Source organism: Volvox carteri, assembly GCF_000143455.1.
Source record: "Volvox carteri f. nagariensis unplaced genomic scaffold VOLCAscaffold_14, whole genome shotgun sequence".
NCBI classification, from domain to species: Eukaryota; Viridiplantae; Chlorophyta; class Chlorophyceae; order Chlamydomonadales; family Volvocaceae; genus Volvox; species Volvox carteri.
Genome location: NW_003307557.1, coordinates 872,185 through 895,353, shown reverse-complemented (window position 1 = coordinate 895,353; position 23,169 = coordinate 872,185). Strand labels below are relative to the sequence as shown.

The 23,169-nt window shown below is 51.7% G+C and overlaps 3 protein-coding genes across 3 annotated transcripts; 1 reads left to right on the top strand and 2 right to left on the bottom strand.

The window, feature by feature from the left end:
* Positions 1-1,025: 1,025 nt before the first annotated feature.
* On the bottom strand, positions 1,026-2,015 carry VOLCADRAFT_89804 (uncharacterized protein; the record flags this gene model as incomplete). Its single annotated transcript, XM_002949342.1, has 3 exons — positions 1,026-1,379; positions 1,533-1,615; positions 1,745-2,015. The coding sequence occupies 3 exons, from the start codon at positions 2,013-2,015 to the stop codon at positions 1,026-1,028; spliced, it is 708 nt and encodes a 235-aa protein (XP_002949388.1).
* Positions 2,016-3,523: 1,508 nt separating this feature from the next.
* On the top strand, positions 3,524-7,622 carry VOLCADRAFT_89803 (uncharacterized protein; the record flags this gene model as incomplete). The annotated part of the gene is made up of 5 exons (XM_002949457.1): positions 3,524-3,592; positions 4,376-4,555; positions 4,732-4,815; positions 5,863-6,020; positions 7,085-7,622. 5 exons carry the CDS (start codon positions 3,524-3,526, stop codon positions 7,620-7,622), a joined length of 1,029 nt encoding a protein of 342 aa, XP_002949503.1.
* Positions 7,623-9,826: 2,204 nt separating this feature from the next.
* On the bottom strand, positions 9,827-22,878 carry VOLCADRAFT_89802 (uncharacterized protein; the record flags this gene model as incomplete). The annotated part of the gene is made up of 12 exons (XM_002949341.1): positions 9,827-9,852; positions 9,990-10,728; positions 11,303-11,671; positions 12,584-14,057; positions 14,392-14,573; positions 14,879-15,139; positions 15,393-15,691; positions 15,921-16,026; positions 16,108-16,180; positions 16,436-19,470; positions 19,525-19,929; positions 21,757-22,878. The coding sequence occupies 12 exons, from the start codon at positions 22,876-22,878 to the stop codon at positions 9,827-9,829; spliced, it is 8,091 nt and encodes a 2,696-aa protein (XP_002949387.1).
* Positions 22,879-23,169: the final 291 nt, after the last annotated feature.

Below are 23,169 nucleotides of genomic sequence, written 5' to 3'. Positions count from 1 at the left end.
TTGGTGTAACACCAGGCAAAGAGTACTCATGGAGATGCCAAGGGAGCTGAACCCTTCTCACAGTTGGGGGTGCCGTACTGCTCGGTAGTGACTCGCTTTACTCCTCTTCCTAATATAAAGGAAGAATCCGCCCCGGGCCCTTATGTACACACCTGCCTGTACACACCTGCCTGTACACACCTGCCTGTACACACCTGCCTGTACACACCTGCCTGTACACACCTGCCAGTACACACCTGCCTGTACACACCTGCCAGTACCACGCTCGCGCGGCAATAATGGGTGGCAAGCAGGGGACGGATTTTCCCGAATACACACATACATACATAGGGACCAACCCTGAATATTACACCAGGCCACGACCTATACATAGACGATAAAAACTTTTAAGGACGAGGATGGTAGGAGTTGAACCGGCACGCAGGGGTGCCGGCCATGGCGAATAGTGCCGCGAGTGGCTAAGATAATAGAGGGTAGCAACATAAAAGACTATTAATGCCCCAGGTCCCCGTAATGGCACACACATCCCAGGATGGCTGGAAGCAAGGCGAGCCCACTCTACCGATGTCATCACCGCTTGGTGAGTGATCTTGCACGTGTGACGAGTACATGCATTACATGCGTTTTTGTTTTAGCTAAGTAATAATCCTGATGAGCGATGTTCCCTTTCATGCATCACTGCCGCTGTCGGTGCTAGTAATTACTAGCTAGCCAACAAGGGCCAACACAAGATCCTCGCACGCACGCATCCTTACGGCAATGCTACATATATGCTACATAATAATAATAATGACGTTGCCAACGCACCTGTTGCGCCTGGGTGAAGATGTAGACCGTTGATGGTGTAGCTGGAAATAAATTTTCCGAACACTTCGCAATCGAAATCCGTAACGATCTAACTCGACCTTCGACATACATGCACATCCAGTATTACATTTATTTAGAGGATATACGCTTGACCGTGATGCCTAGGCTCCAAGGCACTCATCAGGCAGCAGGGAGCGGACGAAAGCAGTAGCAGGTCATCAGTCGCAAGCAAATAGAAGCGAAGCTCCAATGACGTCACAAGTCCATTTAGCAACCACGCAAGACATTTTCATATGCTTGATAACAAGCAATATGATTCCCAATTTTGCTGGCTGCTGCTGCCAATTAGGAGATGGGATATACATCATCTCTATGGTAGATGCTGATTGCGCGTGCGTCGGTGTTATTGACGCATGTATCGTGCCCGCATACATGTTACACATGCAGGTCGTACCATCGATGGTAGTGATGTCACTAGGCACGATTACGCTGAGCATGTAGGGCGCCTTGCGTGTGCAGTGGCGGGGTCGGGGAGTCCATGATGGCACCCCTCGTAACACCTCTATGTGCATCTGTGCATGTATGTGCCGCATGCGAAGAAGCCAAATGTGTGTGTGTGTGTGTATATAGCAGGGTTGGTCCATCAGTGAAGATTCATTACACACTAACAACGAAGGGATGGGTTCAAGCTGAGTGGCCTAGCTCGAAGACTACTTGGCACGTACAGGTTTCACGGGCCATGTGGCGGCGGCTGCTTGATGCACAAGTGCCAAGGGTGGGGCGGCGACGACAAGGTGGCATGAGGGAGCTGGTGGGGAGGTGAAACACGCATAGTAAGGATGCCCACCACCGGAATATGGATCCACTCTCTTAGGACGCCTGCACGTTAGCTAACCTAAGCACCTAGACACGTCCACGTAGTCTTAGTCATACACACCTCCACTGATCATGCTCGAAGTGAAAAGATACACCACAGCCAGCTTCTCCCGGTTATTAACTTTTTCAAAGTCGCCACTACTGGCGTGCAGCAGCAGCAGCTCCTGCTGCTGCTGAGCTACAGTAGTAGTCGTAGCTGCGTCATTCAAGGCTTGATGTTCCTGGGCGGCTGCTGTGACGTTCTGCTGCTGCCCAGCATGGCAGAATACATGTCCTAGAGATCCAATTGCGACAATGGTGATAACGAAGACGAGGTGCGGAAAGTGCCTCATTTGTTCGCAAGCAATTCTACCACGCGCGTATGTACCGCCGTGAGTTGAACGTGTTTTGCCCAGCACACCATGTATACGCATCTCTGAGTTGTAGTTAATTAGGTGTGCAACCGCACGAACGTTGCTTGCTTGTAAGCATGGGATAAGAAGACGCATTGCTGTAGCAGATAGCATAGGCGCTCAGACGACTGTCTCTTTATCCTATCAAAGTTCCAAGCAAGTTGCAACTTGGTTAGCGAACAATCCAAGAACCCTGCTGTAAGTCGGTGATCTGACCAATAAAAATAAACATATGACTTCAAGTATCTGCACGGTAGCTAGGTTTGATGAGTCATGATCAACACCCTAATCACGCACTTCACTTCACTTCACTTCACTTTCCTAATCACCTCATTTCACTTCACGTTTAGGTATTGCCCTTGGGCCTTCGGCTCGTATGGTAGTCTTACAGGTATATGGGGTCACGCACCCCCAACCATGTAACACACACACACACTGTAGTATCCTGGGTATCACGGGATGTAGCGTTCGCCGATCGGTTCTTTTCCTACGATAAGACATGATACAACACACACACACACACACACACACTTCACGCACCTATTTACATGTATACCCTTGGCCATGCCGCCGCCGGCCCCCTTCGTCTGTTAGATTTAATATCATCTATAAGTCGTGTCCAAGTAAATATAATAGATAAAAACAGTCCCTACCTATTATTGCATGGCGCGATCATAGACGATATTTACAGACGCTGCCGCCTTGCTCGCCACGGCTCGCCCGCCGCACACTACTCCCCACACGTGCTGACGACACCGCGACTTCCACAGGAACCTCCTTTTACATAACTGGTACCGTTCACGCACGCACCAAGCATACATGCATGCATAGCAGTTGGCAATTAATTGCGATCAACCATCCGTATAGTAGCTGGCCGCTGGTCTCTCAAGATGTTGATGGAGCGTCTTAGCGTTTATTTGTAGACGGTGTGTATGCCGTACTGTACGGCAACTACTACAGTCCCGCAGTCCTCTCGGATAACCTAATTATCTGGGCGAACGTACCGCATTCACGCGAGTTGAAAGTGCGATGCGTGTGTCAAGAGCTTAAATAATTATTGATTCAGCAGCCAAGGGGTCGGCAAGACCATACGTATGTATGCATCCGTAAAGTTTCTATCGTGTATAGGTCGTGCCTTGGTATATTAGAGGTAGAGAAGGTCCCTGACTATTGCACGCGCACACACGCTCCATTGGCGCTGAAAAAAATTGTTACAGACGTGCGTCGTCTGAACAGGGAACTACTCCCCTGACGTCTGGGACTTCGTTGATCACGTGTCTGTCCTCACCTTTTTATCTATCTTCGGCCCTATTTGCCGACCCGAAGTAACGGGCAATATTAAACAAAATTTAGGTAGGGCTATTGATGTTGATTGTGTTGTATGGCCGCAGCCAATACACCAGCTGGTGATGGCACTATTCCTGAAACCGAAATTGCTGCTCTCGTGTATGTATGACTTAGATTACACTGTGGGCCGCGAAACTGAAATTGCTGCTCTCGTGTATGTATGTATGTATGTACGTACTCGAAGCTTCCTTTGTATGCGGAGCCTCAACAAAGACTTGCTTGGATAGGACGCCTCTTTGATCCTGCAATCAAGCGTTTTGTTCCTCTGCCGACGGCGGAACCACTGAGGCGTCCCAGCGATGATGCGAACGGATGCATGTGAAGTAGCATCAGTGTAGCTCAGTGCAACGCCGTTGTAGTGGCCGGGCCGATACGGCTGCAACTGCTGCTGTTGCTGCTGCTGCTGCTGCTGCTGTTGCTGCTGCTGCTGCTGCTGCTGCTGCTGCTGCTGCTGCTGCTGCGTGCAACCTACCACGGACCTAGGCCGCTACTACTAAGAACGCCGCCATGCACCGAGGCACGTCTGCTTGGATCGATCGACGCCCATGCATGCATGTGTGGCCTTCATTCCTCCACCAGAAGCATTCTACACTACAACACATTGCGCAATACTTCCTGCTGCTGCAACAGGCAGCCGGCTCAAGAGCAAGCGAGTGACGAGTATCTTGTGCAAAGCGTGAATAATAATATACTTTGCAGATCGGCGGCGCGCAGCGGTCATTACTTCAATCCTTCCATTGTTCAGACAGGGCAGGGCGGTGCCGCCACCTAGTATTGTCGTTTGACGGGCAACATTGTAGGCCCAGAAGATACGCTTGCTTGGTGTACATCCATGTCTTCATCAGCCCTTGCTGCCGCAGCAGGCGGCAGTAGTATCAGCAGCGGTGGCACTAAGGTCGCAGGCGGCAAAGCGTTCTTCAGCTCGCCCGCCGCCCACTCCTTCCTTTTGCCAGGTCGATTGGCACGGCTACTACTGCTGCTTTGCATCGCTGTCGTCCATTTACCTCGCGCGAACTCCCGTTTCACCGCCGCCGCCTCGGCGCTTGATGGAGCCGCAACGGCTGCAGCAGCCACTACCACCCAGCCCATCTCAACCGCAAACGCCATGTCATCCTCCTCCTTGGATTCCAGCCGTCAGCAACAGCGGCAGCAGCAGCAGCAGCAGCAGCAGCCACAACTTCATCGTTACGATGATGCCCTTGTACGCGAGCTAAATGCCAATGGCGCTGAAAACGTTTTCCTGATATGGACGACCAGCGCCAAGACGCTGGATGCTTTGGCGGTGGCTTGTATCGGCTCCGCTGTACAGGTGTACGGCAAACGCGTGTACCTGCTGGCGAACGGCCTGACCTTGGCCGAGATGGCCCGACACGGCTGGGGCGGCGCGACGCTGGTACATTACGACCCAGCTGACGTAATGAAGGCGCGTACCTGTTAGACATGCAGGCAGATGCGTGGTTGCTTGGTTGCTTGCCGGGCCTGAATGCCTGAATTTTCACTCACCTACAACAAGAACGAAACATGATCAGATATATCACCCAAGTGAGAACGAGTGAAGCACGCGGATCTAAAAGAAACAATACTGGATGAGTTATAAATAACACTGCCGGTGACCTGCTGACCTATTTGTTTACTATAGCATAGTAGTGCTCAGTAGTGCTAGCCTTGCTAGCATAGTAGTAGTGCTACCAGCACATACATTGACATGGCACTGAATAGATAGAGCAGCGAGCGAAGCCTGATAATAGTCAAGGTTTCAAAAGCACCCCGTATGTACCATAGCAGCCCTTAATAGTCCAGGAGCCGTAGTCGTTTGTCGCCATTCCTGTAGTAGCTGGCCGCTGAAAAGGCCTCTCGAGATGCTGGTGGACGCGCTTAGCGCGTATTTGTAGACGTTATGTGTGCCGTACCGTGTAACAGCTACTACAATTCCCCTGCTGCTGCCGAGCAACCCCAAGGGGACTTCCGAAGGGGGACTTGCCTGTATGTGCGCGAGGGGCCAATCACCTTGAGCATACCAGCTGTTGTAGTTGGCTTCTTACTAAGATGCCTTATGGCATAAGGCTTTTGCGAGCATCTTAATAAGAGGCCTTTTCAGCGGCCAGCTACAACAGTGGATGTGGTACGGCACACAGTGTGTGCCGTACTATCTGCAGCTACTACACCAACCTAGCTATATTATTGTTATACTATGCTAGTAGCAGGAATGTGATGAAGCTTTTACTGTCCCGCCGGGCGGGGGAGCTTCGCTCGGTATTGCCTATTTATCTTAGATATCCCTGATGCTTTTTTACTTGCAGTGGTGGTATGGGACATGCATAGTCATACACCTTCCCGTGCACGGTCATGCATATACGCTCCCGTCAACCGGCCGCGGCCGCCCTCGGCCCCCTTATGTCGTCACCTTATCGGATTTACCTGTTCACACGTATGTACGTAGGAGACTCCTCTGTTCGACTGGTACCAGTCCAATGCGACAAAGCTGCGCAGTGGTCGCTTCTGGTTTTCACACGCTACCGATTTGATGCGATTTGCGCTCATCTACCGCCACGGCGGTCAGTACCTCGACAGCGACGTGCTCGTCATGCGACCCATAAGGTGCGATAACGATATCGATATCCATGCGGCGATTTTTTTTGTCATTTTTGGTATTATTTTTGCTTGCAGTGTATTTACGCCATGTATGCATCCATGCCCACATACAGATAGGGTTTGGGATGTTACAACGAGATCCTTATTAAGCACTGTCAAACGGATTTGGCAAGGGGGGTAAACAATTTTATCGACGGCGGCGACTCCTTATTACTAAGAGGCTCCGCATATGTCATCATCCGTGTATCCAGCTAATTGGCAGGTTAATAGCCATACATCGAAATGCATGGAACGAGGCTGCAAATAGTTTCACGGAGCCACCACACACGTCCGTTCCCAATTACCATGCGCATGCATGCATGACCACCAGCCGCTAGCTACCTGCTCCTCCTCCTCCTCCTCCTACGAGCTGGGTTAGTTGTTTCATGCATATCTGTAGTAGCTGGCCGCTGAAAGGCCTTTCGAGATGCTGATCACGTGCTTCACGCGTATTCGTAGTTGATATGTGTACCATGTACTACAATATCCCCCACCGCACCTCCCTGGCGCGCACATATATACATAGTGTTTATCAGTAAACCTCATGAGTATATGCACACATCTTCAGGTATGTCCCGCATGCTGTTTAATGGTCTGAACCTTGCTCCAAACACGGCTGTCGTCAATGCATGGAGTGGTATGTATATATCCTGGGTAAACATTCTGATTTGCAGGGCCCGCCTCCACAACGTGCACCAGCAAGCTCGAGAGTCCTTAAGGTTCAGGAAATAGCGTAACACGGCCAGCCCTGCCTGCTGATGAACTCATTGCTTCTGGGACACGTATTGTCTCAAGCTATGTATCCCCCATCCAAACCATCAATTATTGCCTGTAGTAGCTGGTACACTGTACGGCACACATAACAACTATAAATGTGCGCGGAGCGCTTAACCGGTGTCTCGAGAGGCCATTTCAGCGGGAGGCCAGCCACTACACAGCGACATCCGCCAAATTCTCCAACGTTACGCGCCGCCACCACCGACTTATCTCCCTCTCCCTTGTTACCCCACTGCTGCCTATCCTTAATACAGCCCTGACAAAATCAACAAACTTGTGCGAAGCAAGGCCGACTCAAGGTACTTCGAGTGCGCTGTTGTGTACTTCACCGCTCGCCATCCGTTCCTGTACGACGTGCTCATGCACATTACGCAAGTCTACAATGCTGTCGACTGGATCACCGCGGGTCCTAAACCCCTTACCACCATCTTCAACCGCCTAGAGCGCCAGAAGGTCAACTACCTCCCGGGACAGGTGCACCCCGGCGCTTGGCTAGGATTGCGATTGAAACAGGCGAAACAGGTGTTTTGGAAGACGGGCCGCGTTCGTTTGGAAGATTACCGTGGCTGCGAAGTGGTGCATTTATGGGGGTCCGTGGCGCGCGGATATCTGAAGGCGCGTGGCCGCAGCAGCAACAGCAGCAACACAACCGGCGGTGGCAAGAGCGATACCAACAACTTAAGCTTCACATACTTCATAGCTCCGGACAAGGTGCGGCTGGTGCAGCAGCGACTGGACACTTTGCGCAACGTGCCGTATTGCAGGGTGCAGCACCAACAGCAGGAGCCATAGCAAAGCTGCGGCATGACCTATCAACGGCAGATGCAGCAGCCAAAACAACCGCACGCGCGCAGCAGCACAGCATACATAGATGTAGGCTACCCATGCCGGTAGGCTACCCACCCAAATTGAATGCTAGCAGGACCGATCCACGAAGGGCACGCACTGCTGGTAGTATGTTGCGAGACGTCAGCACGTGGAAGCCGACAGCTGTAGCATGAGCTTCTAGGGTCATAGATTCGCATGACGGAGCAAATGCGTGCGTGGCAAAGGTAGCAACATCAAGAGCAACAGCAGCAGCAGCGAAGCAAGGAAGGCAGGGGCAGTAGCCGCCACAACGAGCAACGACACGGGAACAAGGAACACTGCTATGCTATGCGTCTTTGCGAGTGTGGATGAAAATCTCACGATCGTTAAGAGGGAGGATGGACCCCCGCACAGATGGGCGGTGATGGACCCGATTGTTACTGACGCTGTTACCGATGACGACCCGGCAGGAGTTGTTGCCGCCGCTGAAGAAGAACTGGCAGATTCCACTGGATTTAGATTACTCCACTGCTGGATATGCACGGAACTCGAAAACGTTACTGATGTTGCACAAGGCAGCATGGGTGGAAATAGTGTATGTAATAATAATGTAATGACAATGACTATTCCTGTAGCCGTGCGTGTATGATGTGTGATGTGTGGGACGGGGGGTGATATCTTCACCCTGCGGCCGCTACCCGGCAGACCGGCACCCTCATCCAGTCACTCTAGCCAACTTCTCAGTGGATCGCTCAGGTACAGCACCCACCACCGGCATCCAACGGAATCTGCCGGATCAACTGAGGCTCAACTCGATTCCTGGACAGCGCGCAGGTCAGCTTTATCCCAGGTCACCTTTTACCTTCCACCATCGGAAGGATTTTCGACCCTGAAAGGTCTCGATCCCGGAACCTCCGGGGGCGTCAGTGTGTTCTTTACCTGTAGTGCCTGACCTGGGTGTATGTATGCAGCTGCACGCGCCTGGCTTTCGTACATACAGCAGCAACAACAACAAACGGCTCAAGTTGATAGTTATCCTCAGCGATCGACGACGATATTACCAAGTTATTCGGTACGATACCTAGAGAAACAACACATACATGCAATGCGCGAACATGTTTCGGTAGACGCATGTACATACAGATACAATAATTGCTTATTTTCCTGACACTTATGTAGCACCCAGCCATCATCAATCACGTACAAATCATTTTCCAGTTTACTATCATCCCTCGGATTGCATACATGTGCGCGCGCGAGCTGAGGATGCCGCCGCACACCGCTGCGTTTTGGTGTTTAAAATAAGACATGCGGAATGTAGTAAGCATGAATGCAGCAAAGGAGAGAAACTAAATTAATACGCATAGCAGAAGCTGCCTGCTGGACAGGTCTGATCGACGTGTATGTGTCTGAACCTCGTGTAAGGATGCAAGCATTGTACTAGCTAGTCGCTACCTGATGAATCCAGCCGTGTGCGCCTCTGTAGCTAATAAAACCCATTATGCCCATGTTTCGTGATAGGGAAGTGGAACCTCTGCTATGTATGTTCCACGGCGGAAGTTGGCCAAGCAAAAATGGCTGCTGGCTGGCGGGATTTCGCTGTTCGTCAGCTGATGAAGACTGCAGTCTATAGTAAAAGTCGTAATGACTATGATGACCGCCGGCTCGTATGAACAGCAGCCTAAAAAAGAAGAAATCTTTAATATATGTGCCTATTGGGTTAGAAAGCCAAAACACGAAGTCTACCTATGCTACATGCTACATATATTCAGTGCAACGGGGACTGTAGTAGCCGGTACACTGTTCGGTACACATAACAACTACAAATACGCGCTAAGCTTAGCGCGTCTACCAGCATATGCATCTCGAGAGGCCTTTTCAGCGGCCAGCTACTAAAGGGACGAACGTGAATTGGAACTAAATAGGATCCGCCGCCGGGTGGCCACGCCACGCGCACGCATGCCTTCTACACGGGCTTATTACTATACGCACCAGCAGACGTCTGTTCCGACCTGCCGCTGCTGGAAGGCCCACCATCGATAGAGGTGGAAGCATTATTGTCCATCGCAGGACTTCGCGATGGTAAATACCAGCTGGCAGGTTTTGGAGGCGCTGGGAGCAAGGTACTTGATGGTAATGAATTTAAACTTTCATGGCCGCCTCCCGCCTCTTTGATGTCGCCATTTGCGTCAGTGAGAAGTGCTCTGAATGGTCGCTGTGGCGACCCCGGCGACGGCAACGAAAGCTGTGAGGGCGGCAGTCTACCTCTTTGTGGCCACTGCTTATTACTTTGCTGCTGCTGCTGCTGCTGCTGATGATGATGATGATGATGATGATGATCGAGGGGCTTACGGTAGAGCTGCTGAGGTTGGCTGGAAAAGCTACATACTGGATTCTCTGCTGCTGCTGATTCCTCTGCCGCCAGGATGTCATGGCATGCATTTGACCAGATCTTCACTGCTGCTGCTGTGTCACCTTGGCAAGGGCTCCGCGCGTCCAGTGCTGCCACTGCAACTACTTTGCTTGGCCCAGATAATAATGGTTGATCACTCACCACGGAGAGCTGCACCTTCGGTGTTTGAGGTTTGGCATAATGCATCTGTCCCAATTGCAATGCAAAAGCGCTACTTTGCAGTGGGCCCAGCACCGACGACCTCCATCGCCGGACAAATATGGGTGGACCAACATGTGCGTGCCGCCAGTCGGTGCTGTCGTTGCTGCCCTCCTCATGGTTGACACTTAGATTTGAAAGCGTGATGTCCACTTGCAAGTGTGACAGCGGTTGGTTGGGCTCTCCACTATTGTTGGAGCTTCCTTGCCGGTTGAGGGCACCTTGCTGACGTTGCGGCAGCTTTTGGTGGAGGAGCGATTTGCGCACGCACCACTGCTTCATTGTCAGATGCGAGGGGCTTGACTGCAGCTCGGTAAGAGGTGACTGTGGTGAGTCTGTCCTCCGGGGGCTATGCGGCAAGTCCTCATCATGCAGATTGGGTGGGCGGTCTACAAATGGAGCGCCAGGTGTTGCCCCCAGACAAGTCAGCAGCTGCTGGTTGCTGAGGTATATGTATCTCATACTCTTCCATGTTTTGACCTGTTTGACGTGAGTAGGCGGAAGTTGCGACATTTAGGTCGGGTGGGTGCATGCTTGCAGAAGACAGCTAGCCGGACAGACAGAAGTGCTGGCCGCAGCAGTTCATATCATACACAGATAGAGCTGCTGCTGGGTTTACAAGCAGAAAGTAAGTTTGGCCCGGGCCATAGATTCTGTCACTCGGGAAAATATTCACTTCCGCATTGATGCATATCATTCCGTAAAGTGAGGAGTTGAGTCGGTAAATGCTGTTCAAGCAAAGTATAAAAGCTAAAATGGTGTGCACAAAAGATCGTGGAGCCATGGAAGAAACATGGAATTAATGGGGGAGGCGTGCGAAATAATTCTGGAGGTACCGTAGTGCTACTTATAGTTCGTGATCGCTTTGTTCGGGGAGGGGTCAAAAAACTTGCTGAAATTTGTACGTGCTCTTTGAATTTCGGGGAAGGCCGGACCAGATTTTGCGGGCATGATACAAAATTTCGGGGCCCCTTCCAAAGTTTCGGGGCTTTTCAAACTGCAGCTTCCAGTCAGTCTCCCTCCACCGGGAACCCTTAGGCTCATGGTCTCTCACCATTTTCGCACTTTGGAAACGCCCTAGCAAATTCTGGATAATTCTGGAAATCCGTTGCTGCACGCATGGCCTCCACCTTGTCCGCTGGTAGCATGCTGAACTTTGCATCCAGCTCCGTGACGTGCTCATTTGTTGAAGAGGACGTCCAACAGGTCGAATGCCACGCTGCGGCGTGAGCGCAAGCCTCGCCTCGCCGGCTGCCGTAGCATTGACCGCATTGCGCTCGCGCCTAGCAACATCCTCGTGCTCCATTCGCTCACGCTGGGCCTCAACAACAGCATCATCAAGCCTAACTGGTGCAAATCCAGCTCGGTCGCTCACCGGAGCGTTTGGTGCTAGCGATTTCATCCCGCATTGAAGCAGGGTTGCCTGTCTTGCACGTTTTCGAGCGACGTTCATGTCCTACGTTTATGACTACATTTTTTACATTTAAGAGCTGATTTCCGCCTTGAAATCCTAGTTTTTGCGAAGTTTGATCGACCGGCTTCGGAGCGTACAATATTTCGGGGCTGCGGTCCCTTAGGATACCTTAGAATTTGTACGTGCTACATATTCGTGGCGCACCCGAATTATTGTAGCACGAACTATAAGTAGCACTACGGTAATTGCAACATGCTTCCGTCAATCGATGTTATGTTACAGGTTCATACATATAATTACAGCTTCATTTCCGCAAATGTGTTTCCTGATGCCTTCCGTTTGAAAGTATGAACCTTCCGTAAAACATCAGCTCGCGTCCGATATGTGGTTTCCGTAATCCGGTGGCTGACTTACGAACTCCGTAAAATCTACTGAATCCGCAAATGGCTAAATTTTACGGAACTAATTTCACAGAATGGCAGACCCCCCTTTTCTCCCAGAGTGGAACGTGTTACGGTAACCGTGCACATTTTTAATTGTCAAGCATTGGCAGCTTTGAATGGTGAAGGAATGGTTACGAAGCTGCGGTAATAAAATATTTGTTATATTTTAAAGACATTTATTAAAAATGTGTGCAGGCTGGTACCGACCCAACCCTCACGATCAGTTGTTTTAAATTTCCGCTTCATAGTCAACTTAATGATCATGTCGATTGAACGTGTATTTCTCGGCAAATGCAGGGTCACGGCCCATATTATGGCCTCGCAAATCCGGCATGTGGATCTTTCACTCCTATCCGTGTGCTCTATCTGTTGGCTGGAGAGACGGATGCTCCTCACCTTCCATCAGACGAACGTCCTAGATAAAAATGGTGGGATGATAAGCAGTACTAGTTTTGCTTCGTTGGATGAATGGGCTTACCTGCCAACGATGTACACCTCGTTGCCAGCGCGCCATGTACTCCACCGTAGCGTTTAGCGACTCGCAAATGGATAGGTGGATGTCAACCTCTTTGTTGCTGCTCTTCTCTCCACTTGCTGCTCTTCTCTCCACTTCCTGCTCTTCTCTCCATTGCAAAGAGGACCCAATATTACCACCAGAAGACAAGCATCCGCCATCTACACTGTCATTACCCTTCATCACTCCGGATTGCGAATACTGATGAGCTTTCAGGGCCACGATACCACCTCTGTTACTTGGGACGGCAAAAGCCTTCTGTCCTTGCTGTGCTGCTGCTGCTGCTACTGCCTGCTCCTTCTTTACCGCTTCTGCCTCCAGTTTTCGGAACTCCGGTGTCAGAGGACCATACGTACGGCCGACATGTTTCATGACGTTCTGCGCCACCATCTGCACTAAAAATGGCCGATCCTTCATGGTATGCAGCTGCGCTCTGGTGTATTCTCGAGATGCTTCACCACTGCCATTATTGTTGGCATCAACAGCCGTGCTTGATGCTGGAGCTTGGGTTTCTGTTGGCACGTGCACCGTACCTAAACCTGCTGCTGCAGCGGTTGCTCCTGCGGTAGTGGTGCTGGATGCCGCGAAGCGTATAAGCTGGCGCATGGCAGCTTTGTCAATCAGCAGCCGACCACCATGCACTTTTGCAGCGCGCACTCGGCCGTTCCAGGTCTTGGGCAGACCTGCACCGCACAGCAGGTCATGCACACCACCTGCTGCGAGAACCCTCAGGAGCTGCTTGTTGGTGGGCGCAGTCAGGAGTTCAAAACGAGGATGAGCCGGTAGTGTCTGTCCACGTTTCGCAACGTGTTCAGTGATGTTGACGCCACCAGTGTCATCAGTGCCAGCAGCATCACCTTGCTGGGTGACGGCCGACTTGGTGATGCACGCTGCTTTCTGCTGGTGAAAATGACGACTGCGTTTTGCCGTCAGCGAAGATGGCGCCACTCTGCCCACCGGCAGCAACTTCCCCAGGCCCCTCATCAAATCAGGCAGCACAATCATCGCCAGGTCCTGCAGTACAGTTCTGGCACGCGCCCACGTATCGCTGTGCTTTTGTTTCATGAAGATCATGCCCATGGTGGTGAAGAAATAGGTGATCAGCATGTAAAGCAGTAGCAGGACTTTACAAGCGATAGTGAGGCTGATGGCAACGTGTTCAGCCGTTGGCAAGATGTGCCTGTCGTCGCTGTGGAGGAGTTTAAGTTCGTCGATTATCGCAGCTGGATTGCCTAGTATTGATATCGTGTTGCCCATTGATGACCCCATGCTGGATACCGCCGCAACATGGTCACCCATGACGACATTCGCTGCAGCTGCTATCATAGCCGCCACCGCCACAATAATGATGACCAGATGAAAGACGGGAGTGAACATGGTCATGAGGGTGCGACAGATGATGCCCAGACGCGCCTGGAAGGACAGCACCATCACCAGCCTGCAGGGATATATAGAAGGTTACACACACAAGCGTTGCATGCTAATGATCATCAATTCGTGAATCATGAATTCGTGCATTTATCTGATGATGCGCAGCGGGAAGAATCCATGACATTCGTGAAAGCTTCCCTTCAACGGGAAGTTCCCCCATATTGTCATGCAACCTACCAGCCACGCAGAGCGAGGATACTTGCGATCTAGGTGACGGGTGACGACAGGTGATAACAAGCCGTGCTGGGTTGACAATGATGGAGGCTCACATGACACCCAATGCATGCATGCATGTATTTCCGTAACGATGCCCCAGCCTGAGTCAAAGCGCTTGGACTCACTTAGCAATAAGGCCCACAATGGCGACTGCCTGCAACATTCCATACATTGTCCACATGTCTACTAGGCGGCGCGTGTTATGCAGCACCTCGTTCAGCGCCTCCAAGTCAGTGACGTCCTCAGGGAGGAGCCACCTCCCAGGGCCGCCAGCATTCGTCGGCGCATTGATACCTATACCAGCGGCCTGGGTGTACAAGGATGCAGACTCTAAAGGCGAGTCGGTGGCGGGTTCCTTTCGTGCAGCCAGTAGCCAGCGCGCTGCTGCAGAACCTGGCGCATCATACACACGGTACGTCAAACGGGCATCGTATAGTGCAAGATACCTTACCACAAACACTGTCCAAAATGCTGCCAATGTAATTAGCAGTAATGACAGAGGTATATCGTACAAGAGGCCACCATCACGCTGTATGAACTGCCTCAACCAGCTGCGCGAATCAGCAGGAAAGCAGCAAGCACAAGCAGCGGGCAGCTTTGGGATCTGCTGACCATCACCATCACCATCATCATCATCATCATCATCATCATCATCATCACCATCACCATCACCATCACCAGGAACCGCGCCTTCAAAGATGCATTTGTATTTATCAGCGGATATGCCATTCTCTCTTTGGGAGAAGCCGCCAGATGGTTGACTAGCCGGTCGTCTGGTGCTGCCAGCGCTGCCAGCGGGATCTTTGATGGTACCAATATCAAATCGTGAAGGAAAGCCATCAGACACTGGACTCCCATAACGAGCCGTTCCGCCTGCGCCAGCCGTAGGCGCATCCATCAAGAACCCATCGTCAGCAGGCAAGCTGGCCTCAGATCTAGTGATGCCTTCGGCCGTAAGCAGGGGCCTCTCCGTTGCCGTGACGACGGCATCAGCACATGCACGCGCTTGGGTGGGGACTGGTTCTGCTGTTGCTGCTGTTGCTCCTGCTCCTGCTGTTGCTCCTGCTCCTGCTGCTGCTGCTGCTGCTGCTTGTGTCACCGCAATCACTGGTGTTTTTTGACGTACAGCCCGTACAGCCGCCAAGACAGTGGAAATGACAGTGCTGATAGTGGCTGCGGCAAATGTCGCTACTAGGGCCCACAAGGGCAACAACTCCCGAGCCAAAATGCTGGACAGTGCACTTCCCAGTGTCTCGCCCTCCTTGAGATAGGCCATCGCAGGGAAGCCCACAGTTGATAGGTGCCCGATAATGGCTCCCGCCCCAGACCATTCAAATTTAGCCCGAAAGTACGCAAACGCGTGGCGGGCAGGATTGTAGACCTGCCAGCATACACGACAAGGAGGTTTGGCATGCAGCGAGAAGACTGCGTGGTGAAGAACATGTTTGGAAACGGTGTATCATGATCATCCCACCCCACCTCACAAACACAAGGCCACGCACATCACTCCTGTCGAACCCCCTACGTACGAAAGCACGATGCATGCACTTTGACTTCACGGCACACTCATCAATAGTAAGCGTACACATCTTGGTACATATGTTCGACAATTAGATAATAACGACCCGTAGTCAATAGGTTCTTTACCCCCTACTTGCCAGCAGCTCCGCGGTTAAGTCGATTGTTTGCTGGCGGTTCAGATAGTTGCCATCCGCCAGGTAGCGCATCATTTCGGCAGCACGTCTTGCGGACAGCCCACTCTCCAGCAGCACAGGGAAGCCGGGTGTACGACCAGACAGGGGGCGGGCAGCGAAGCCGTAGGGTGTACCGGTGACACTCACTTGCGAGGGGTCCGACGTGTTATAGTACCAGTTGAGCTGTGAGATGAGATCCTCCCGGAACAGCGAGGACGACCTGCAGCAGGAATATGAGGTAAGTGAGGTTCTATTATTGTCCTTCTAACCTTTTTTGTTTGATAGGCGTGAAAAGTCTGTTGTATCCCTCGTCTATACACCGTGCATGCCCTGGTATATACAATAGATAGACAGCCTGCGGATGGATATCCCTATCTTTGAGGGCACTATTTATAGACCAAAACATTTGTAAGAGGGCATGACTTTTGTACGAGGTTATAGACCCCTTAAACATCTTACAGACGATTTCTCCTACCTCAAGAAAACAGGGTCAACACCATAGGGGGCCAGGCTGATACTCGGAGCATCGTCTGCTGCTGAATAGGTTTGCTGCGCATTGCTGCTACAAGCCGCTGTATCGCAACTCTGTCGGTCTGACCTGCCATCATGCAGGTAACACCTATTATTGGAACCCAGGGATGCGGCAAACTTGCTGCCACCACAAGTGCCAACCGGCTGCTGTTGCAGCATACCCGTTGATGCGCTGCTTCTGCTGCTGTGCCACCTTGGCAGCAGAAAGGGCCGGCGCGTTGTATGGAGTAGCAAGCCGCCAATGACACGGTTACTTGAACGTACGCCAGAATAACGTTTCCGAGCAGTCACACCGCCGGCATTGTTGCTACTGCTGTTAATAATAAGAGGTTTTGTAGCCCTGGCCTCATCATTTACAAGGTAGGAATGCGATGACGACAGCTCTATTGATGACGAGAAGCGGGAGAGGTTAAATGCTGTTCGAAATCCCGTCAGCTGAAGTCGGTAGCAATCTGGGTCCATCACGCCCGTGTCGGTGTTCTTGTCCGCCAGCTGCTGAGACGCGGCCACGATGGCCATGTAAAGTGCGCGGTCCGTATGTGCACGTGTCTGTTCGGACAGCTCACGGAGCCGCAAGTCCAGCCTGCCGCTTTCATCTGACAGCTGCTGCTGAGCATCCATTGATAAACGAGTAAGATCCCCAAATCCGTCAAGAACTTGCGCAGCACGCGAAATGGTGCGGTTTCTGGCACTAGCTGCGTCAGCCAGGAGGGCGGCCAAGGCTGTTTCGGTGGCAATACCACCATTCCCCATATCATAAGAAGTGTTTGCAGTCGCTTCGGCCGCTTCATCTGACGAGGGCTTAAATGTGGTAAAGAGCGTTACAGCCTTTGAGTTGATGGCATCTGATTTCTGCAGCAGAGCCTGAAGTAAGCCGACCAGGGATTCCATGTAGCCAGCGGTTAGATCTGGGCTGGGGGGGACTGTGATGTTTGTAAAGGTCGCATTGAGAGCGGAGGCGATGGAGGCTGTTAAGTTGCCTAGTAATGATGTGCTGAGTTCGCTACTGTTCAAGGACGTCTTCTGAAGCAACTGGCGGCTGCTCCGACGATGTTGCAGTTGCTCCCGGAAGCCTGTGGAAGCCCCCTTGGGTGGGTCGGTGGGTCGGCTTGTGGGCGGGTGGGTCGGCTTGCCGCCTTCCAACTTCCGGAGCTCTTGCAACTGCCGCTGCGCTAGACCCCTCCAAAAGTCCTTCACCACCTGCTCCAAGGCCATCTCATCTCCTGATAACCAAAAAACGTTATTCCAAACTCTGCTTCCGCTGTCGTTGGGGAAATAAATGCCGTCGCCCCCCGCTGCTGCAATCAGGCGTTTCGTGGTAGTAGCGTCGTTATTGCTGTTATGGAGCTGGCGCCGCCGTCGTCTGTACTGCGGTTGGAGTTCCTTGTCGCCGGTAAAGGGTGCTGTAAAAGCTAACCCTGCAGCTGAGCGGTGCACACCGCGAGGACTGTAGATGTGTATGGCTGCACTGATGATCACAGTTATCGATGTGCTGTAGTTAATATGCGGCGGGAAGCCTCCAAGAGGATAATCTACCATTGCTGACAAAATATCTACGTCACAGCTCTGCACACCGTACTTCGTCAGACGAGTCGCGATCTCCTCCACAGCGAATTTGTGCTCAGGATGGGAGCTGTTCAGCAGGTCCACCGGTAGGTTTGCGGTTTCGACACCGGTTAGCTGTGGCACCTGCCGCAGCAGCTGCAGGTTCGCGTTGATGGTGGCTTTCTGGTAAACAACAACGGTCCGGTTGGCAGTTGCAGCGGCACCCTGGTCATCCACTACTGAGTACTGGAATGTGTAGACGCCAGGCAAGCAACCACTGCTACCCGCAGCAAGTGCCTCTAAGCTGCAAGACTGGCAGCTGGCGCTGCTAACGGTTGATGTCATATTGCAAGGCGTGACGTTGATTACACTGAGCTGGGCTGTCAGATCCACGACCGTGATGTTACCCGTGGTTGAGGTGGGAAGCAAATAACCCACTGCAGTGGCGCCGCAACTGCGTGTGTCAGATAGTGATGTGCACGGCCCTAGGTAGACGGAAGACACGCTACCATATTCCACAAAAGCCACATCATCAGGTGGTAGCAATGTGATGTTGGGGCCGGGAGCAGCAGTGGGTGACAGCAGGAAGGACGCGGCAGTACAGGTAACTGGAGAGCATACGTATCCGCCGGATTGATCAGGGCAGAAGTATGGTAAAGCCTTGTCAATGCACGGATCGGTAATTATGACAGTGCGGCGGGCCGTCGCATTGTTCGGTGGCTGAGCATCATCCCACACCCAAAAGTCAATGTGATAGACTGTGCCGGTTGGTGCCAGTGTGTTAATGCCACATCCTGCTAGTCCTGTCCTGCCCAGGGTATATTGTCTCATCAGTAGTTCTAATGGACAGCTTATCATAGCAGTAGTACTGTTGCTGTCGCCGTCAGCAGTACTGTGGCGGAGGCAAGATTGTGGCGGGCACACGATCACCCGGTCTGTCAGATTGATGGCTCGAATGGGGTCGACCGCTGTGGCGCCCGGTTCACAAAATGGTGTCGAGGGCGCTGACAGATCCACGCTATCGGGGCAGGGTCCATACATCCAGCCACGAGGCAGCCTTACTAATGCGGGTGCAGCCACATTGATTATGAGATTGATCTGTGGCTTGGTTGTGCCTGGTACTACTTTGGTGATGTCACTAGCACCACTCCTGCTGGCACTACCAGATGTCGACATGTAATCCTCCTGCAGCAACACCCCTGGAGAGGTGCCTACAACATCTACTGCTGCTGCTGCTGCCATGCAGACACCTTCAACAGAGCAGGAGACAGCATCAGAACACAGTGTCTCTCCTTGTGGGCAGATGGGCTGCACGATAAGGGAGCGTGACACACTCGCAGTATGGCCGGCACTGTTGGCTACTGAGAATGTGATCGTGTAGTTGCCAGCTCTGCCAATAGGTACATTGCATGCAATCAGCAGGGGAAGCACCATCTGCTGGCCCACAGCAGCAGCAGCAGCAGCAGCATGTAGTGGGGTGCCACAGACCTGTACCCGCAAATCCAGACGCCCATCCAGAGCATCAAATGCTACTGCACCAGGATCGCAGGGCTGCTGTTGTGGCACTGAAACCACCGTACACCTATCATATGATGTACCTTGCCGAACTCTGATTTCAGAGGGCCCCACGAGGGTGAGGGTGAGGGTGAGGGTGAGGGCAGGTCGTTGTCTAAGATTGTTGGCGGCATTGATGAAGATGGGTGTCGCAAGGGAATGGGCAGATGCAGGGGCTCCTGTCGTGCTGCTGGTTATTGGCAGAGGGGCATTGCAGATACCACTGGAGGTGCAGGCGGGCAGGCCCTCAGCATCAGTACAGTAGGCTTCATTGCTGGGGCATACCAGGCGGATGAAGCGGTAAGCGGGCTGCGCGATGTTGCCCGCCAGGTCTGCAGCCTGGACCAGAAAAGGGTGGTAGGAGGGAACGAATTGACTAACGAGGAAAACGCACGTACATATGCATGGATGTAGTAGCTGGTACACAGTACGGCACACATATCAACTACAAATACGCGCAAAGCGCTTCACCAGCATCTCGGGAGGCCTTTTCAGCGGGAGGCCAGCTACTATACGCGGGTACATGAGCAATGCTTGTGATCACAAGCATTGCTCATGAGCAATGCAAGGTACATGGTGTGTGTGTGCGCATGGTTGCGTGTATGCATGATAGGCATGTTAGGGGATGCATAAATCCCAGATCTGCAACCCTGTCCATAACTTTCAAATAAGCTAGAGTGCTCAACGCAGGGTGGGCTTCCTACCTACATAGGAAGCCCTACACACCAGCTGGCTTAGGCGGTGTATGTTGCGCGTGCGTGGCACACCACACATAACCCTTTCTTAACTTCATAATTTTCTCAATATCGTACGTGCTCGTACGCAGTTGCAACTGGTATTATTATCGGTGACGAGTTGCGGCAAACATGGCGGCGCCCGCCCTATGCAACATCCCCTTCAGTAGTCCGCCCGGCGGGCTGTCCCCATCACACCAAGTCTCTATTTAAATCATTCGTTGCTGGCTGGCTGGGCATACAGAAGGACTGGGCAGGGGAATGCGTGACTCTGATAGTTTACATAGTTTACGTCTGTCTTAACGATCGGTTCTTTTCCGAAAACGTCGTGATACAACACTTGCTTGTACATGGTGTGTATGTGTGGTCTCGCCTTGCTTGCTTGGTACTCTTCGATATAGCTAGTATATGCACAGCAGCAGTGCAAGGGTGCAGGCAGCACTGTTGTACTTGTTTGATCATACATGTGCTGCTGGACTGTGTGGGGCTCCATCGATGGTGTAATTCATGATTTAAATTTGTTTACATAGACAAATATGTATACATCACTACCTACACTTCATCATTCATTCTACCTGACTTACAGGGTATTTCCACTAGGCCGCACACTAACATTAAGTTCAAAAAATCTCACACCTGGCTCAGCAAATCATGCAAGCGATAAGAAACTAGTTAAATACATTAATAGAAAGTAAAAGTTCTTTACAAAAATCGCGTAAAGGGGCTCCGTGCGCGAAAAGCCGAAGGGCCCAGTGGAAACGCCTCGGACACTAAGTCCGCCTTAGTGGCACACTAGTTATCAGGGCCTCAGACCTGCTGATAACTTTCAAAGTGGACATTAACTTCCGAGCGGGAAAATTCATAGTCAGCCATTTTCCTTCTTCATGGCCCTACGTTGGCTTTTGTATTTTCCTTTATCCACAGCCGCAAATAGCCCGCTAACAAGTGGAATTCACAGCAGGACCGGTCGAATTGCCCACATTCCAGCAATCGCCGACCAAACTGTAATGATTTGCGCATGAAATTACACCCACTCTTACTATAACAATGGTTTGGTGCCTTTATAGCAACCTGTCGTATGGTTCCGGGGCGCTTAGTGGAAACACCTGTCCACTAGCCACACACTAAGTCCACGTTAAAGATAATGTCCAAAAGTTAGTGTGCGGCCTAGTGGAAATACCCTGTTAGATATGACGGAGCGAAGGATCGGAGCCTCTAAGTCTGGTTCTGTGTGACTGCCGTACAATCGTGATCGAGTGGCGAGCATGTTAAGCTTCCGCTCTTTCGTCGTCGCTCTCCCACAGCACGTTCTTTCCGGTCAGCTTCAGCCGAACCGAAACGAGATTACAGGTTATGGGAGACAGGAGCACAGAAGTACATAGATACTAACAGCTATATATGTATGTATGTATATTATCAACTACTCACGCACCTGATACTCTATCTTGTACGAGTACGGCAATCCTGGACTCGTGGGCCGACTTGTATCTACTGCAGCTACACCAAACGCGTGTAGCCTTGCTGTCAGGTTGCCATCCACATCATCCCATACAGATGCTCCTGGATCACTCCAGCTCGAACCCACAATAACTACGGTGGTATCATGCATGGCCGCAACACCTCCGCTACTGTTGCTGCTGGCGTCCAGCAGTTCCAATTCTCCTGATCTGGGAAGCGATATGGCCGGGGGCAACGTATCTTTGACATAGCTGTTATTGTAATCTGCTTGTACCTGCGATGATGATAAATCATCACTAACAGCCGTTATCCCTGCTGAACCACTTTTATAAACGCCACGAGCAGAAGGCTGGACCGCCATGATGATGTCACCAAGGATGCCGTACGAACGGCCGATCTCACTATCATCTAAAAACGATGTTGATTGGACGTGCCCTGCGAGTGGATCGATCATTATACTTCCCCCGTCTGGATATACTGCAATAATATCGCCATAAGGAGAATATGATATGGTGGGAATCAGTAAAGCATTTTCGGATTTAGGAGAAGTGGATGCGATAGTAGTGATGGCTCCCATGGTAAGAAGTTGCTGCGTGCTAGCAATGGATCTGCTTAATGAAGTCGTCCATGATGAACCGCTACTACTGGACTCAGATGGGCTCTGAAGGAATGCTTTGATTAGCCGGGTCAGAATACCGCTGCTGCTGCTGCTGCTGAAGGTGCGGTCTTCGGGGGGCAGTAGTGAGTAGTCAGCCGTTGTTAATAATGATGATCGCGACCCCAGCAGCGGAGCACACCAGGCCTCGACCCCAGCTACCCCACGAATACTGCATTGTGACTTGAAGACCACAGCTCGGTACCGCGGCTCTGCGGCTATACCCAGTGAGTTGACTGCACTGTAAGTCAAAAAGTACATCTCAGAAGCGGTATTAATGGCGCTTCGGTTGAGCGTTAGGCCACTGCTGTTGAGAAAAGAGCAGCGCACCCTTGTCAGATTTCGAGTAGTTGAAGGGGAGGTGCTCTCATTATGTAAGGAATTCCCTAAGGTACCGCCGGTAATGATAAGGCTATTGAAAGCAGCCGTGCATTTGGACATTGTTGGCGGAGTCGCCTGTACGGCTGCATTTCCTACTGCTGCTGCTGCTGCTGTTGTACCCTGTACAGCTTCTTCTTCAGTGGACGGCACGGAAGGATTTCCAGTAATGGCGACAGCAGCAGGTGCTACTGAGTTGACGATTGACATCGTAAACGCCAGATCAGGCAACCGCGAACACACATGCACAGTCACGTATGCTTCGCATCGGTCTAATGAGTCGATAAACACATTGAAGCCGGGATCTGTAAACATGTTCGTGAGGTCGGGACTTCCCAGTAGGCTCTCCGAGCA